Genomic DNA, 19,392 nt, shown 5'->3' on the forward strand with positions numbered 1-19,392 from the left:
ACAAGCATCTTGGGTTCTTCACTTCATCACCAAAGTACATAGAGCTGGCCATACTCCTTGCTTGCAGATCTGTTTCTCAAAGTAAGACCTTTTCTATGGAAATAATACAGAGTAAACAAAGATCTGGGCCCTGCTAAGTCCATTGTGGCAGTTGGCCATCATTTCCCTGTGTCTTTCCATTATACTTTTTATAATCTGACAGTGACACGTCGCTTTGGTGTGATCGTAAGGAATATTAATAACAAGTTCTTTGTTGCAGTCTTTTCTCACAGCCGCTCCTTCTTTCCCTCCACTGGCTCTGTCAATCCAAATCTTGATGGCAATCAATGATATAATAAAGTAATGACTCCACATAGTGTCCAGCAATTGAACAGTATAATGTCTTGGTGCAGTATACTCCAGGGAAAAGAATCAGATATTTATTTAAAGAAAAGCCATTACCAATGTCAGCATTTCCCCTATTAGTTGATCAGTAAATCAATTTCTCATATCTTCCACATCATGAGTCTCAGAAAATGAACACAATGACTATCAGGAAATTGCTGAATTTGTATGAGGACCCTGAATTAGTTTCTATCTTTTCTTTTTTAATGTGTGTTTTTATTTTTAGCACATGAATACATGTGGGGTAGATATCCAATGGACTTAGATGCTGGAAGCCTAACTCATGTCTTTCTGCAAGAACATACTGATTCTGAACTGCTGAGTCATTGCATCAGCCCAGGGTTGCAGCATCTCTATTAAGATATATGAATGAGCCAAGGATGGTAGCTAGCTCATGCCTTTAATCTCAGCACTTGGGAGGCAGAGGTAGGCAGATCTCAGTGAGTTTGAAGCCAGCCTCATCTACATAGGGAGTTCCAGGACAGCCAGGACTGTTACATGGAGAAGCAGTGTCTCTAAAAAACCAAAACCCAAAACAACAGCACAAATATATATGTCCAGCTACCAGTCCATACCATTAACCTTATATATGATATATGATATAAAGATGGAGAGAATATCTATTATTCAGCCTTTTAACTGGTTGTGTGTAAATATTGAAAGCAGTAGAGGATGGAATAAGTAATCTTATGTCTTTTTTCAGCTTCTTTAACTAAAATTAAAGTTGGTTGAGTATAGCCACATTCTGGAAAAATAAACACAACCAAATTTCTCTTGTTTCTCATTTAGTTTCTAAAGCACAGACTTTCATTTTTATCTTTATGTGCCCTTACTTTCAATAAAATATTAAGTAATTGATCTGTTCATATCTAGAGGATTCTATTGAAGAATAAGAATCATATTCACAAAACACATCATTCTAGCTCCTTCTGTATTTTCCTCCTATCTAGTAGTTGACACCTGTACCCATCCTCAGATCTTATACAGTTTGATATTGGTGTGAAATCACTTTCTTGTTACAGAACTTTATACCTAACAGGAATTTGGGACAAGGCATAGAGCTAGAATTGACAGATGGCTTGTCTAGTAGGTTAAACCTCTAACATTGTCAATAAAAGGAATTAGTAATACTAAAATATTTAATTAATTAATATTCATGTGAAGGGCCATGGATTATACCTAATTTAAACCAGGGAATTTTTTAAGGCAAAACATGATGTTTTCATCAATATATAGAGAGCCTATAGTGACAGAAAAGTGTAAGGATTATCAAAATGATAGCTTCTACTTGTTGCATATAATTCTTAAACTGTCCAAGTTGCAATATGTCCTTCCTATAGACAATTGACACTTGTAGATCACTAACTGGAGACTATTATATGTAAAACACTTCTACAGAAATATCAGTCTGGGACAGTGATTGAAAGTGAATAGGGGCAAACCAGATACGAAAACATCAAAGCCTAAGAATAGGTGGGAAACAGCTGCTAAGAAAATATGCATTGTATGTTTCCATGAAAACAGGCTGTGATTGGGCAAGTGCAGAAAGGAATAAGCCGGGCGCACATGGCTGTGTGCTGGTCAGAAGAATGTCAGAAGAAAGATCAGGAGAGTCGTTTGTAAGTTAAACATGGAGAGAAGGAGGACAGCTGGATATTTAGGGAAAGCATTTTCCAGACAACAGATCAGCAAATGTAAAGACACTGGGACAATAGTATGTCTTCCATATCAGAGAGCATTCTGAAGCACAGTGTGCCCCGAATTGAGTAAGGAAGGGGGAAAATGGTAGGGACTGTTATAAAGGGTTTTCCTTTTTTCCCCCCAAAGGACATTGGGAAGACATCTATGGACTTTGAGTGGAGAACTCAGATGATTTAACATATCCATAAAAGTAACTACTATGTAGAAAATAGAAAGATAAGCAAGCAGGACACAGAAAGCAGTTAGCAGGATGTTGGATCTCTTGAGAGAGACAGGGAGAATTCTTTTACCACAGCTGCAGCTGTGGAAATGTTGAAACATGTTCAGGTTCTGAACATATTTGCAAGTAGAAATGAAAGAATTTGCTGTTGGGGTTCAGCATTACACATGAGATAAAAGAGAGCAGCCCACTTATTGTCACTTGAGTAACATTAACATGCTTCCAATGATAATGAGAGAAGGATGTAAAAGGAACAAGTATGAGGTGAGAAGAAAGGCATTTTCGTACTTTAATTTGAAAAAGTTCATTTTGAAAAACAAATAGAAATGTACACTTCAGAGCATAGGGGAGGGGCCAAAATGGAATGAAAAGGTTACTAATACAGAAAAAAAAATGAACAAATAAGTTAGAAATATCTCAAAGAAAGGGGAGGATAATGGAGTATAAAGGAGTATAAATAACCAATGATTCACATGACTTTAAAGGAAAATGAGAACAAGTCTTATTGCATTTGAACATGTCTGGATCTGGATAAGAATTCTTTCAGTGGAGCCATGGGAATAGCAGCCCGATGTCATCAAAAGGAAGCCAGAGTATTATAGATGTGAAGAGTGAATAAGGCCCTCTTATCAGGACATGTTGCTCAGAACACTGTCACAGAGAGGGTCAGTCATTGCAAAGGGTGGATGCTAATGGAAAGGAAGCCTGTACCAGGGAAGTGGTGATGCTATCGAGCCAAACAGGAAACAACCGTGAGTGAGGACGTTGTGAACCTTTGAAAAGAAACAGAACATAAGTGCCACTTTCGTTGTTGTTGAACGTGGAAAGATTGAGTGAAAGTAAGTTGTGTAAATATTTGCCAAGTATAGATCAGAAATGAAGATATACATTTTGAAGTTTGTCAATAGTAAAGGTCACGTATCTGATCATCAAATCATATAACACTTTTTTTTTCTTTGAAAATAGACTCTACATCTTTCCTCCTATCAACTTTTGAAGTCTTTGACTTGTGTTTGTGGGGAAATTTAATTTATCCAATAGGAAGGTGAAGGATGGATCAACTGAAACATTGTATGAATAAACAAACAAATAAATAAATGATACATAGATAGATGATAGACAAATAGACAGATATAGATAGATAGATGATAGATGGGTAGATAGATAGATAGATAGATAGATAGATAGATAGATAGATAGATAGATGTAGATAGATAAAACCACAGCACTTTTTGCCAGTAACCCCCATTTTCCTTACTGAGTATTTCTTTAGAATTGTGTTTTATTCCTAGAGATTCTTGGCATATTACCTTAGTACGTATTTTGATTTCAAATTTCTTGTGAAGTTCTGGTTTGATTCTTCTGCTTACAGAATCACTGATTCCTGTCTAAATCTGTTGCAGTGTGCCTGAATACTATGACTATGGTCATGGAGTAAGTGAGGATGCCTATGACAGCTACGGTAAGACCTTTTCCTTACTATGGTTAGGAGATCAGAACATCCATCTGTCACTGACAACTTAGAAATTACTTCTATATCCACCACCCCGCCCCATTTCACAGAAGTGCTGGCTACATTGATTTATGTAATTCCACACTAAGATTTGACTTACAGAACCAGTGCAGAAAATTGGACAGATCAATTTTGATCAAAATTTCAAAAGAAATTAATCGTGATCATAGATCATTTCCGCAGCATTGGTGAGCAGACAGTAGTGCTGCCAAGTTTCAGCATGCCCATTGCCCTAGTCTTTGATGTAGCCTCAGTATAATATCTTCCCTTTTGTCACAAAGATATCAGTGTAACATACATTAAAATATTTTTAGACTTGTAAGTGAAGAAATTTTTTATATAATGATTTTCAAATTATTTCTATATCATAAGTATCCCTTACAATTCCAAATGCCATTTTTAAGCATTAACAGTCAATAACAATATTAGTCTATAGAATTGATTTCAAAATGTAGTATTGAATCAAGAGCATCACTTAAAATTAATTATAATTCTTTCTAGCAAACACTTCCTGAGTGCTTGTGATCTAGCTGTACAATAAAACATTTTGGTAGGTTATGTCTGGTTTTATGAAATGCTTATTTATCAGATTTTCCTTGAAAGTGATATTTAGACATTTATAGTCTTGGATTTTCATTAAAATTATACCAAGGCCCCCTCTTCCTCTGATGGAGAAAAAGACAATGAAGTTATATGTGAGTTTGAATTTGAATCTCCACATTGTGAAAGTATAGCAGTATGTCAGGATGGAGAAAGAAAGGCACAGGTGGCTGTGGAAAAGGGGGAGGACAGCCAGCGAGGTTGGGGAAGGAAGATACATATGGCAAGGTGGGGAAGGAAATCACAGATGGCCAGGTCGGGGAAGGAAGACACAGATGGTCAGGAGGGGGAAGGAAGACACAGATGGTCAGGAGGGGGAAGGAAGACACAGATGGTCAGGAGGGGGAAGGAAGACACAGATGGTCAGGAGGAAGAAGGAGGACACAGATGGTCAGGAGGGAGAAGGAAGACACAGATGGTCAGGAGGAAGAAGGAAGACACAGATGGTCAGGAGGGAGAAGGAAGACACAGATGGTCAGGAGGAAGAAGGAGGACACAGATGGTCAGGAGGGGGAAGGAAGACACAGATGGTCAGGAGGAAGAAGGAGGACACAGATGGTCAGGAGGGGGAAGGAAGACACAGATGGTCAGGAGGGAGAAGGAAGACACAGATGGTCAGGAGGGGGAAGGAGGACACAGATGGTCAGGAGGAAGAAGGAAGACACAGATGGTCAGGAGGAAGAAGGAAGACACAGATGGTCAGGAGGGGGAAGGAAGACACAGATGGTCAGGAGGGGGAAGGAGGACACAGATGGTCAGGAGGAAGAAGGAAGACACAGATGGTCAGGAGGAAGAAGGAGGACACAGATGGTCAGGAGGGGGAAGGAAGACACAGATGGTCAGGAGGGAGAAGGAAGACACAGATGGTCAGGAGGGGGAAGGAAGACACAGATGGTCAGGAGGGGGAAGGAAGACACAGATGGTCAGGAGGGGGAAGGAAGACACAGATGGTCAGGAGGAAGAAGGAAGACACAGATGGTCAGGAGGGGGAAGGAAGACACAGATGGTCAGGAGGGAGAAGGAAGACACAGATGGTCAGGAGGGGGAAGGAAGACACAGATGGTCAGGAGGGGGAAGGAAGACACAGATGGTCAGGAGGAAGAAGGAAGACACAGATGGTCAGGAGGGAGAAGGAAGACACAGATGGTCAGGAGGGGGAAGGAGGACACAGATGGTCAGGAGGAAGAAGGAAGACACAGATGGTCAGGAGGAAGAAGGAGGACACAGATGGTCAGGAGGGGGAAGGAAGACACAGATGGTCAGGAGGGAGAAGGAAGACACAGATGGTCAGGAGGGGGAAGGAAGACACAGATGGTCAGGAGGGGGAAGGAAGACACAGATGGTCAGGAGGGGGAAGGAAGACACAGATGGTCAGGAGGAAGAAGGAAGACACAGATGGTCAGGAGGGGGAAGGAAGACACAGATGGTCAGGAGGGAGAAGGAAGACACAGATGGTCAGGAGGGGGAAGGAAGACACAGATGGTCAGGAGGGGGAAGGAAGACACAGATGGTCAGGAGGAAGAAGGAGGACACAGATGGTCAGGAGGGGGAAGGAAGACACAGATGGTCAGGAGGGGGAAGGAAGACACAGATGGTCAGGAGGAAGAAGGAAGACACAGATGGTCAGGAGGGGGAAGGAAGACACAGATGGTCAGGAGGAAGAAGGAAGACACAGATGGTCAGGAGGAAGAAGGAAGACACAGATGGTCAGGAGGAAGAAGGAGGACACAGATGGTCAGGAGGGGGAAGGAAGACACAGATGGTCAGGAGGGAGAAGGAAGACACAGATGGTCAGGAGGAAGAAGGAGGACACAGATGGTCAGGAGGGGGAAGGAAGACACAGATGGTCAGGAGGAAGAAGGAAGACACAGATGGTCAGGAGGGGGAAGGAAGACACAGATGGTCAGGAGGGAGAAGGAAGACACAGATGGTCAGGAGGAAGAAGGAGGACACAGATGGTCAGGAGGAAGAAGGAGGACACAGATGGTCAGGAGGGGGAAGGAAGACACAGATGGTCAGGAGGGGGAAGGAAGACACAGATGGTCAGGAGGGGGAAGGAAGACACAGATGGTCAGGAGGAAGAAGGAAGACACAGATGGTCAGGAGGAAGAAGGAAGACACAGATGGTCAGGAGGGGGAAGGAAGACACAGATGGTCAGGAGGAAGAAGGAGGACACAGATGGTCAGGAGGGGGAAGGAAGACACAGATGGTCAGGAGGGGGAAGGAAGACACAGATGGTCAGGAGGAAGAAGGAAGACACAGATGGTCAGGAGGGGGAAGGAAGACACAGATGGTCAGGAGGAAGAAGGAAGACACAGATGGTCAGGAGGAAGAAGGAAGACACAGATGGTCAGGAGGAAGAAGGAGGACACAGATGGTCAGGAGGGGGAAGGAAGACACAGATGGTCAGGAGGGAGAAGGAAGACACAGATGGTCAGGAGGAAGAAGGAGGACACAGATGGTCAGGAGGGGGAAGGAAGACACAGATGGTCAGGAGGAAGAAGGAGGACACAGATGGTCAGGAGGGGGAAGGAAGACACAGATGGTCAGGAGGAAGAAGGAGGACACAGATGGTCAGGAGGGGGAAGGAAGACACAGATGGTCAGGAGGGGGAAGGAAGACACAGATGGTCAGGAGGAAGAAGGAGGACACAGATGGTCAGGAGGGGGAAGGAAGACACAGATGGTCAGGAGGAAGAAGGAGGACACAGATGGTCAGGAGGGGGAAGGAAGACACAGATGGTCAGGAGGAAGAAGGAGGACACAGATGGTCAGGAGGGGGAAGGAAGACACAGATGGTCAGGAGGGGGAAGGAAGACACAGATGGTCAGGAGGAAGAAGGAAGACACAGATGGTCAGGAGGGGGAAGGAAGACACAGATGGTCAGGAGGAAGAAGGAGGACACAGATGGTCAGGAGGGGGAAGGAAGACACAGATGGTCAGGAGGGGGAAGGAAGACATAGATGGTCAGGAGGGGGAAGGAAGACACAGATGGTCAGGAGGAAGAAGGAGGACACAGATGGTCAGGAGGAAGAAGGAAGACACAGATGGTCAGGAGGGGGAAGGAAGACACAGATGGTCAGGAGGGGGAAGGAAGACACAGATGGTCAGGAGGAAGAAGGAAGACACAGATGGTCAGGAGGGGGAAGGAAGACACAGATGGTCAGGAGGAAGAAGGAAGACACAGATGGTCAGGAGGGGGAAGGAAGACACAGATGGTCAGGAGGAGGAAGGAAGACACAGATGGTCAGGAGGAAGAAGGAGGACACAGATGGTCAGGAGGGGGAAGGAAGACACAGATGGTCAGGAGGGGGAAGGAAGACACAGATGGTCAGGAGGAAGAAGGAGGACACAGATGGTCAGGAGGGGGAAGGAAGACACAGATGGTCAGGAGGGAGAAGGAAGACACAGATGGTCAGGAGGAAGAAGGAGGACACAGATGGTCAGGAGGGGGAAGGAAGACACAGATGGTCAGGAGGGAGAAGGAAGACACAGATGGTCAGGAGGGGGAAGGAAGACACAGATGGTCAGGAGGAAGAAGGAGGACACAGATGGTCAGGAGGGGGAAGGAAGACACAGATGGTCAGGAGGAAGAAGGAGGACACAGATGGTCAGGAGGAAGAAGGAAGACACAGATGGTCAGGAGGGGGAAGGAGGACACAGATGGTCAGGAGGAAGAAGGAGGACACAGATGGTCAGGAGGAAGAAGGAAGACACAGATGGTCAGGAGGGGGAAGGAAGACACAGATGGTCAGGAGGGGGAAGGAAGACACAGATGGTCAGGAGGGGGAAGGAAGACACAGATGGTCAGGAGGAAGAAGGAGGACACAGATGGTCAGGAGGAAGAAGGAGGACACAGATGGTCAGGAGGGGGAAGGAAGACACAGATGGTCAGGAGGGGGAAGGAAGACACAGATGGTCAGGAGGAAGAAGGAGGACACAGATGGTTAGGAGGGGGAAGGAAGACACAGATGGTCAGGAGGAAGAAGGAAGACACAGATGGTCAGGAGGGGGAAGGAAGACACAGATGGTCAGGAGGGAGAAGGAAGACACAGATGGTCAGGAGGAAGAAGGAGGACACAGATGGTCAGGAGGGGGAAGGAAGACACAGATGGTCAGGAGGAAGAAGGAGGACACAGATGGTCAGGAGGGGGAAGGAAGACACAGATGGTCAGGAGGGGGAAGGAAGACACAGATGGTCAGGAGGAAGAAGGAAGACACAGATGGTCAGGAGGAAGAAGGAAGACACAGATGGTCAGGAGGAAGAAGGAAGATACAGATGGTCAGGAGGGAGAAGGAAGACACAGATGGTCAGGAGGGGGAAGGAAGACACAGATGGTCAGGAGGAAGAAGGAAGACACAGATGGTCAGGAGGGGGAAGGAAGACACAGATGGTCAGGAGGAAGAAGGAAGACACAGATGGTCAGGAGGAAGAAGGAAGACACAGATGGTCAGGAGGAAGAAGGAAGACACAGATGGTCAGGAGGGGGAAGGAAGACACAGATGGTCAGGAGGAAGAAGGAAGACACAGATGGTCAGGAGGAAGAAGGAAGACACAGATGGTCAGGAGGGGGAAGGAAGACACAGATGGTCAGGAGGAAGAAGGAAGACACAGATGGTCAGGAGGGGGAAGGAAGACACAGATGGTCAGGAGGAAGAAGGAGGACACAGATGGTCAGGAGGAAGAAGGAGGACACAGATGGTCAGGAGGGGGAAGGAAGACACAGATGGTCAGGAGGAAGAAGGAGGACACAGATGGTCAGGAGGGGGAAGGAAGACACAGATGGTCAGGAGGAAGAAGGAGGACACAGATGGTCAGGAGGAAGAAGGAAGACACAGATGGTCAGGAGGGGGAAGGAAGACACAGATGGTCAGGAGGGGGAAGGAAGACACAGATGGTCAGGAGGAAGAAGGAAGACACAGATGGTCAGGAGGAAGAAGGAAGACACAGATGGTCAGGAGGGGGAAGGAAGACACAGATGGTCAGGAGGGGGAAGGAAGACACAGATGGTCAGGAGGGGGAAGGAAGACACAGATGGTCAGGAGGAAGAAGGAAGACACAGATGGTCAGGAGGAAGAAGGAAGACACAGATGGTCAGGAGGGGGAAGGAAGACACAGATGGTCAGGAGGAAGAAGGAGGACACAGATGGTCAGGAGGGGGAAGGAAGACACAGATGGTCAGGAGGAAGAAGGAAGACACAGATGGTCAGGAGGAAGAAGGAAGACACAGATGGTCAGGAGGAAGAAGGAAGACACAGATGGTCAGGAGGGGGAAGGAAGACACAGATGGTCAGGAGGAAGAAGGAGGACACAGATGGTCAGGAGGGGGAAGGAAGACACAGATGGTCAGGAGGAAGAAGGAAGACACAGATGGTCAGGAGGAAGAAGGAGGACACAGATGGTCAGGAGGGGGAAGGAAGACACAGATGGTCAGGAGGGGGAAGGAAGACACAGATGGTCAGGAGGAAGAAGGAGGACACAGATGGTCAGGAGGGGGAAGGAAGACACAGATGGTCAGGAGGGGGAAGGAAGACACAGATGGTCAGGAGGGGGAAGGAGGACACAGATGGTCAGGAGGGGGAAGGAAGACACAGATGGTCAGGAGGGGGAAGGAAGACACAGATGGTCAGGACGGGGAAGGAAGACACAGATGGTCAGGAAGAAGAAGGAGGACACAGATGGTCAGGAGGGGGAAGGAAGACACAGATGGTCAGGAGGGGGAAGGAAGACTCAGATGGTCAGGAGGAAGAAGGAGGACACAGATGGTCAGGAGGGGGAAGGAAGACACAGATGGTCAGGAGGGGGAAGGAAGACACAGATGGTCAGGAGGAAGAAGGAGGACACAGATGGTCAGGAGGAAGAAGGAGGACACAGATGGTCAGGAGGGGGAAGGAAGACACAGATGGTCAGGAGGGGGAAGGAAGACACAGATGGTCAGGAGGAAGAAGGAGGACACAGATGGTCAGGAGGGGGAAGGAAGACACAGATGGTCAGGAGGGGGAAGGAAGACACAGATGGTCAGGAGGGGGAAGGAAGACACAGATGGTCAGGAGGAAGAAGGAGGACACAGATGGTCAGGAGGAAGAAGGAGGACACAGATGGTCAGGAGGGGGAAGGAAGACACAGATGGTCAGGAGGGGGAAGGAAGACACAGATGGTCAGGAGGAAGAAGGAGGACACAGATGGTCAGGAGGGGGAAGGAAGACACAGATGGTCAGGAGGGGGAAGGAAGACACAGATGGTCAGGAGGGGGAAGGAAGACACAGATGGTCAGGAGGAAGAAGGAGGACACAGATGGTCAGGAGGAAGAAGGAGGACACAGATGGTCAGGAGGGGGAAGGAAGACACAGATGGTCAGGAGGGAGAAGGAAGACACAGATGGTCAGGAGGGGGAAGGAAGACACAGATGGTCAGGAGGGGGAAGGAAGACACAGATGGTCAGGAGGGGGAAGGAAGACACAGATGGTCAGGAGGAAGAAGGAAGACACAGATGGTCAGGAGGGGGAAGGAAGACACAGATGGTCAGGAGGGGGAAGGAAGACACAGATGGTCAGGAGGGGGAAGGAAGACACAGATGGTCAGGAGGGGGAAGGAAGACACAGATGGTCAGGAGGGGGAAGGAAGACACAGATGGTCAGGAGGGGGAAGGAAGACACAGATGGTCAGGAGGAAGAAGGAAGACACAGATGGTCAGGAGGGGGAAGGAAGACACAGATGGTCAGGAGGGAGAAGGAAGACACAGATGGTCAGGAGGGGGAAGGAAGACACAGATGGTCAGGAGGGGGAAGGAAGACACAGATGGTCAGGAGGGGGAAGGAAGACACAGATGGTCAGGAGGGGGAAGGAAGACACAGATGGTCAGGAGGAAGAACGAAGACACAGATGGTCAGGAGGGGGAAGGAAGACACAGATGGTCAGGAGGAAGAAGGAGGACACAGATGGTCAGGAGGGGGAAGGAAGACACAGATGGTCAGGAGGGGGAAGGAAGACACAGATGGTCAGGAGGGGGAAGGAAGACACAGATGGTCAGGAGGGGGAAGGAAGACACAGATGGTCAGGAGGAAGAAGGAGGACACAGATGGTCAGGAGGGGGAAGGAAGACACAGATGGTCAGGAGGGGGAAGGAAGACACAGATGGTCAGGAGGAAGAAGGAGGACACAGATGGTCAGGAGGGGGAAGGAAGACACAGATGGTCAGGAGGAAGAAGGAGGACACAGATGGTCAGGAGGGGGAAGGAAGACACAGATGGTCAGGAGGAAGAAGGAGGACACAGATGGTCAGGAGGGGGAAGGAAGACACAGATGGTCAGGAGGAAGAAGGAGGACACAGATGGTCAGGAGGGGGAAGGAAGACACAGATGGTCAGGAGGGGGAAGGAAGACACAGATGGTCAGGAGGAAGAAGGAAGACACAGATGGTCAGGAGGGGGAAGGAAGACACAGATGGTCAGGAGGAAGAAGGAGGACACAGATGGTCAGGAGGGGGAAGGAAGACACAGATGGTCAGGAGGGGGAAGGAAGACACAGATGGTCAGGAGGAAGAAGGAAGACACAGATGGTCAGGAGGGGGAAGGAAGACACAGATGGTCAGGAGGAAGAAGGAGGACACAGATGGTCAGGAGGGGGAAGGAAGACACAGATGGTCAGGAGGAAGAAGGAGGACACAGATGGTCAGGAGGGGGAAGGAAGACACAGATGGTCAGGAGGGGGAAGGAAGACACAGATGGTCAGGAGGAAGAAGGAAGACACAGATGGTCAGGAGGGGGAAGGAAGACACAGATGGTCAGGAGGAAGAAGGAAGACACAGATGGTCAGGAGGGGGAAGGAAGACACAGATGGTCAGGAGGAAGAAGGAAGACACAGATGGTCAGGACGGGGAAGGAAGACACAGATGGTCAAGAAGGAGAAGGAAACCACAAAGATTACAGAAACTAGAGCCATGATTAGAATCAGTCATTACTCAGTAATGCACAGCCACACCCAGCTAGAGAAAATATTACCATGAACATTGCAAACAAGAGATGATGTCCTTCATATAATTTCTTACACATGTATGCATTTTATATTGACATATTAAGCAATTAATCCTGTTTTACAAGGAAACTGAATGGCAAAGGGGCAGTCAATGAAAGAGTATAGCTCTGTGACTCCTTTTCTATTTTTATACTTCACTATTAGTAGGAACTTGACTCCCTATTCCTGCATGAGTGCTTATCATGATCCTGGATGAAATAAATCCATATGAAGCCCAAATATAATGCAAAGGATCCTTAGTAGAAAGTATGGTGTTTGGGAGTACAGATTGACTACAGTATTTGAGGATTGGGCATGCAGAGGAGAAGTGGGGAAGGGAAGAATTTATAGATATAACTTCCATATGATAGAGTCTCCATTAGCATCCTCCAGGAGTATTCTCACAGATGTCTGGCATTTTGGAGATAAGGAGCTAAGACTGTAGCATTATGTAATTTTCCTCAGTGGAACAATTAACATGAAACAGAACTCCAAAGTGTCTGATGATGTTTCCATCCCCCCAAGATGGTAGCAATAATTCTGGGAGAAAGAATACGTTCTGACACTTTTAATGCTGGCAGGGTCATCACTGCCCAGTTAGGCTGAAGTACAAGACTGAGCAGCCCAACAAGAAAATAGCTATACTTATCTTTTCCGTGCCTGTCCCACTTGTACAGGAATCAAGCCACAAGCCTTGTCTAATTTGTTACTGGAGATGATTAATGAAAAAGATACAAACTTGACCAGGTGCACTGGCACATGTCTGTAATCCCAGCACTTGGGAAGGTAGAGGCAGGAGGATTTCTATGAGTTTGAGGACAGGCAAGGCTACACAGAGAAATCCTGTCTCAAAACAAAACAAAAAAGTTTAAGATAAAATAAAAAAAGATACAAATGTAGTTTTTCTTCTTTCATCGTGGAGAATTCTATGATGTAGCTCTCTTTGATCATCATAAATCCAAGTTCACTTGATGCCAGTCACCTCCACCATTTTCTTCAAGTTTAACACCAATATGATCAAACTCATGTACCTGAGGTGGGTCCGAGGCAAGGCCAACGCCGCATCTGCTTTGGCCTCTGTGGTGTTTGGAATGAAAATGGCCCCAATAGGCTCATATGTGTGAATACTTGCTCCCTAATTAATAGAACTATTTGGGAAGGATTAGAAGGTATGGCCTTGTTGAAGGAGGTGTGTCACTGGGGTGGTCTTTGAAGATTCAAAAGACTCATTATAATGCTATTCCTACTGTGTGCTCTCTCTTTTCTATTTGCTTATCAAGTCATGGCTCTCAGTCATTTCTGCCTCCATACCTTTGTTCCTCCATCATGGTTTCACCCTCTGAAACCATAGCCCCAATTAAACAATTTAAGTCACCTCTGCCATGGTTTCTTGTCACTGCAGCAAAAGTAACTATGACAATGCCCCAAGGTCCATCTCCTAGGTCTGTCCCCTAAAAAATTGGTGATATTGCCAAGACACCCTGTGATTGGAAAAGTCTGAGGACAAAACAGTCATAGATGACATCAGTAGTGGTTCTGTGGAAAGTCAACTAGGTTGAAAGCAACAAGACATTGACACTGGTAGATGCTAAGCTCTAAAATGGCTTACAAAGTAGATATTGTTTTTCCTGTTCAGAAGTAGATGGGTGCATAGTAATGTACCAGATTATAATCTCCGTGAGTTTAGAACCTAGAATTCTGAAGCCAAGTGTTCTGAATTGGTAAAGCACCATACAAAGTTAGAAAACAGTACTCATTTAAAAATGTTTATTAAGGGGCTAATCACACGTACATGTTACTACGGTGTTTGGAAGACCACAATAACAACAAAAAAATCTCCTGAGGCTTCTTTTCTAAAGAGGAGATATTTTTGACCCATGAAACATCTTGAGATTTTCATTGTAGTCATTATTTTTCACACTTAGTATGTTGGTTTGAGGAAAATCGTTCCCGCCTTTCCATTATGAAGTCTCATGCACTAGAACCAGTGCTGTTTGGTGACATGCAGCAAGATGGTTTATGAAGAGAAGAGAAGTTATGTTCTAAGTGAAAAATATTTCAATCAGGGAATGGACCAATAAAATAAATAGACAGGACTCAGAAAAAAAAAAAAAAGAAATGCAAATAGCCAATAAACACTTGAACATGTTTAACCATCGGAAAGAAAATACTTTCTCCCACAGCTGTCAGAATGGATAACCTTGAGAAAAATGAAAAAAAAATGCTAGTAAGGATGCTGCAGATAGCAATTAACTTGTATAACCACTATGGAAATAGTAAACAAAATTCTCAAGAGAATGCAAATAGAATTGCTACATGGTTCAGTTTACATCACTCTGGGTATATATCCAAAGGACTCTACGTCCTTCTACAGAGACACTTGAACATCAATGTTATTGCTACCAGACTCACAACAGCTAAGAACACAGGGGGAAACGCCCATCAAGAGGAAAATGGAAAATGTGGCAAACGTACATGATAACATTTTACTGAGCTGGAAAGGAAAATGAAATCATGACATTTGCAAGAAATGGGTAGAAATGGAGATCATTATATAAAGTGAAATAGGCTAAATTAGAGAAACTGCACATATTTTTGGTGTGTGTGTGTGTGTGTGTGTGTGTGTGTGTGTGTGTTCATAAAAGTATAAAAGGACCCATGAGAATGGATAAAGCTACCTTAGGTGAAGCAATTAAGGGTGCAAAAACAGTAATAGGATACATGGACATAAAGCAGGGGCAGGGGGTGGTGGTGGGGCTATTGGGTTCAGCAAGGGTTGAGGGCAAGTGCATAAGAAATGGATTAATAAGGGACCAATAACAAAAGTGTATGGTGTTGCCATAATGAAACCCATTATTTTGCATGTCGAGTAAAAAGCTAATTTTAAAAACAACGATTTTTCTCATCATAGTATGTAAAGATATTTTCTTCCACTTCCCAATCACTAGAATTATCCCATGATGAATGTAGACTTTAATGTAGTTTGTATGAATTGTAATATTAACTATTGATATGTTTGTTTAAAAATGGATACACTCTTTTTTTTTTCATAACCAAAAAAGAAAGCACTTGCCCATCAATCAAATATTGTGAGAGTGAAGTTCTGAAGATTCTTATTCTGTGCAGGGAAAAGCAAAACCTGAGAAAAATGTAAGAAATATAAGGAGCTCAGCATCATAACCTCAAAGATCAAATTATGTATAGCGTAAGAATTCAGATTTTGGTGAGCTATCAGGTTTATGTAGGTAATTGTTGATAACTGGCTCATCCTATGACAATCAAGTAGTAATGTGATAATTTTTATGACACTTACATCGAGATAATCTTGCCCCTTTTATTACTGAAAATCAGTTTTTCATACAATATGTTCTAATTAGGCTTTCCCCTCCCCCATCCCTTCCTAGATCTGCCCCACCTCCCTGCTCATCCAAATCTACTTCTTTCTCTATTTCTTTAGAAAATAAACAGACACATTTCTTAAAAAGTAGCATTTTCTTTTTTAAAAAAGTAACACACACACACACACATAAAAAAACAAAACATAAAACACAAAGATGGTGATATTTATAAACACAAGAAGATTGGCCTGCATGCCCACTGATGTCAAACTATATACTATGCCTTATACTATCTATTTGCATCTTCTGGTTAATGAGCTGCGGATAGTCTTTTAAGTTCATCGTTTATTCCAGGTATCCATGCTACATCCCACTTTCATTTTGGATAACTAATCCCTCCCTCTTACCTTCTGGCTTGGTTGTGTGGTGACGACAGACATTAAACTACAGTGGATGGTGTTTTCTCTTACAAAACAGTGTGAGCTGTCCATTTCATGGAATACTCCGTTATCTACTCAGTAACAGGAGGAGAGAGCAGTCGTTTGCCCCCAGGGGCCTTTGCCTCCTGATGGCAAGGGCATGAAGAACCAGAGCATTGTGAGTGAACATCAGAATGCTCTTCAGAAAGGATGACAGGTTCCTCTATTAAAAAAAAAAAAATTCACAGATAGAATCTATCTTCCAGGCTTCATGCTCACACGTGGTTTGAAATCAACAGTGGTAAATATAGTTCTTCCACGTGATCCTCATTCAGAGTCTTCACACAGTATAAGTATGTTTTGAGTTTGTTGGTGGACATTTGGAATGTGTATATTTTGAAAAATGCATACATTCTGTAGAATGGATAAATTGAGCTAATCAGAATAAATATTACTCACATGATGTTTTTAATGTTGTTGTTGTTGTTGGTGGTGGTGGTGGTGGTGGTGGTGTGTGTGTGTGTGTGTGTGTGTGTGTGTGTGTGTGTGTGTGTGTATTCTTTACACAGTACCTGAATATTTACTGATTGGCTCCATAATTTTCAAGAATGAAACATCTTGCTACACTTGCCTAGTCTAGTTTCAAACAGTGGATTCATGTGACTTTCCCCAGTTAAACACCCAAGTAGCTGGAACTCCAAGTCTGGGTCTCCATTATATACAGTCTATTTAGTGGATCAGCAGATGTAATATTTTTCTCTTTGGGGTTTGTGTTTCATCACTGAAGTAAGAAATATAAACTATATATTTGTAGGTAACATTAAATAGTAAATGCTTTCCTTGCAACACTATAATACTAAAATTTAAATGTAACTAAATATTTAAGTGTATTGATTATAAAGATCATGTAATACTTAGTGTGATCAGCTCTATTTTTATTAAACTAATATTTGTTACATTTTTATAATGAATTTATTTTTAGGAAATGAATATTTGATTAATAATTTAAAATCAGTTTCTGCATATCTAAAATATTTTCTAATTAAATCAGAATTACTAAAATTATTTGGATGTGTCTGAATAGCTCATAATTCAATGGAGATGTATTTTAATTGCAGGGCTTAGCTAAGCGATGCTTCACGTAAGAAACACCCTCTTCATTCTCTCTCAGATTGATGGCTATGAATGGACAGCAATGCTATCTTCTCAGAGAAAGGAGCTGTTTATTAAAATGTATTTAATGTATGAACTGGAGAGCTAATTATGCATCCGTTCATTAGTGGAATCTTAAATGGCAGCTGTGTGGAACCAAGAAGGGTAATATTAATACACTGTCTGAAATGAATGAAAGCAAAAAAGAAGTCGGATACTGTATTTCAGTCCAGGGCACCCGAGTGCTGCATGGCAAGTCGATTGCAGAACACGAACATCCTCATTTTGTGTTGAGGAGCTAGATGATTATTATCCCAGTGTGAAAATAAGCCTGCATTGATTAATCTGTGAAAACAGCTAAAGAAAATGAAGCCAACTGTCATTCATGCCTGCGCTCGGATTGAAGGACAAAAGCCTGCTATATTTAACAGTAAATAGATACACACATTTGAGAAATTGATTTTTACAAAAGACAAGTTTTCTAAAATTACTAAGAATATAAAAGTCATTGAAAATATAATACATGCAAACAATTTGTTTGTCCTAGGACTTAATATTGAAACTTTTTGTGTGTTTCTGAGAATAATACCACACATAATTATTTCTCTTAAAGTAAAATTTTAAACTCTATTTTTTAACTGAAAGACAGCCTACTGAAATTGTGTTTCCAAAGACTCTTAAAGCTCCTTTGTAAAATTCATTTTAGAATAATTTAATTTTCTCTCCTCCTATTTCAGAGATTGCAATTATATGGACACCTAATACAATTAGTCCTGATAATACATAGATACCATTTCCCCTAGAGATGACACAGTCTGAACAATCAAGGCTGGGAGATGTGTGGTTGACAACCAACCTTGTCAACCTAATTTGGGGATCTTCAGAACCCAAGTGAAATCTGGACTCAGTAGCAGTCACACCCTTCCCTGTGATCCCAGTGTCCCTACGCCAGGAGCATCAAAAGTAGCCTGAGGAGACTCCTTTCTGACAGGCCAGCTGAGCTGGCTTATCTAACCATGAGTGTAGATAACCTATCTCAGAGAAAGTGAGAGAGGAACACCAACACCAAAAGGCTGATCTCAGATCCCCATAGAATGCATACTCAGAAGTGAACACGCACACATGCACGTACGCATGCACACACATCCACGCACCAGAGTCTCCCTACTTCATCGCTTATTTGGTAATTTTACATTAATTATATTTAAGATTTCAATTTTGTTTTGAATTATCCACTCTTAGTTGGATAGTTTTAGACAACCTAGGAACCTGTGTTGGCCTGTGTTTAGAGACCGTGAATTTTGATTACCGTGGTATCCTTAGGAAACAAACAATACAAATGGCTAGTTTTCATTTGTGATCAACTGTGTCAAAAAACCTTTTGAGAGAAGGAAAAGTGGTAAGGATTACTTTAAAGCTTTTCAGACACCACATGTGGCACGCACTTGTAATCCCAGTGCTCCTGAGCCTGAAATTGTAGGGCCTTGTAAGTTCAAGGCTGCTATGGGACACATAGTGAAATAGGAACATTCTCTAGATGGTTCCCCTGTAAGGGAAGGTTGAGAGTATGGTGCGATAGCAGCGCTCATATCTCCGGAGCAACCAACAGACAGGGGAACATGGGGACAGAAAACAGCAGGTCATAGAACTTAGAGTCTGGTTTTTGTTTGTTTCTTTCTTTCCTAACTGCCATGAGTGTCTTTCTGAGAACCACACAGGGTAAAACCATGCCGACCTTCCTTACTGAACCAAAAGAAAATACCTTTAACTTATTAATTTATATTAGTATTTGATTCTCCCCCTTTTTATTTCCCATAAAGTCCTCATGTACTTTTCAAGTCGGTGGATGAATTCCTCTGGTTTTAGTAGAAACTGAACTTTAACAATAAAGAAAGTAGAGTTTAAATTCAAGAGAGACAAGCTTTCTCCACTATGTCCAATTATCATTCACTGTTTTGTTTTCTACTTGTTATGTTAACCCTTCCTTCAGGTGTCTTCTCTGTCTCTTTTTTTTATTGATGTGAGATCAGAAATCTACAGTAAGAAAATACT

The 19,392-nt window shown here is 43.9% G+C and overlaps 1 protein-coding gene across 7 annotated transcripts in view; it reads left to right on the forward strand.

Annotated features, from left to right (window-relative positions):
- The window catches only part of KHDRBS2 (KH RNA binding domain containing, signal transduction associated 2), a 487,677-nt gene that overhangs the window by 421,080 nt on the left and 47,205 nt on the right, over positions 1-19,392 (forward strand). For all 7 annotated transcript variants that reach the window (XR_014774012.1, XR_014774013.1, XR_014774014.1 and 4 more), the window contains one exon: positions 3,709-3,767. Coding sequence is in view for 1 of the 7 variants with exons in the window: in XM_084754861.1 (XP_084610987.1) it covers positions 3,709-3,767 (59 nt within the window). In the remaining 6 variants the exon portion in view is untranslated. The remainder of the gene's footprint in view (positions 1-3,708; positions 3,768-19,392) is intronic.

Source organism: Acomys minous (genome assembly GCF_964271855.1).
Source record: "Acomys minous genome assembly, chromosome: 13".
In the NCBI taxonomy this organism is placed as follows: Eukaryota; Metazoa; Chordata; class Mammalia; order Rodentia; family Muridae; genus Acomys; species Acomys minous.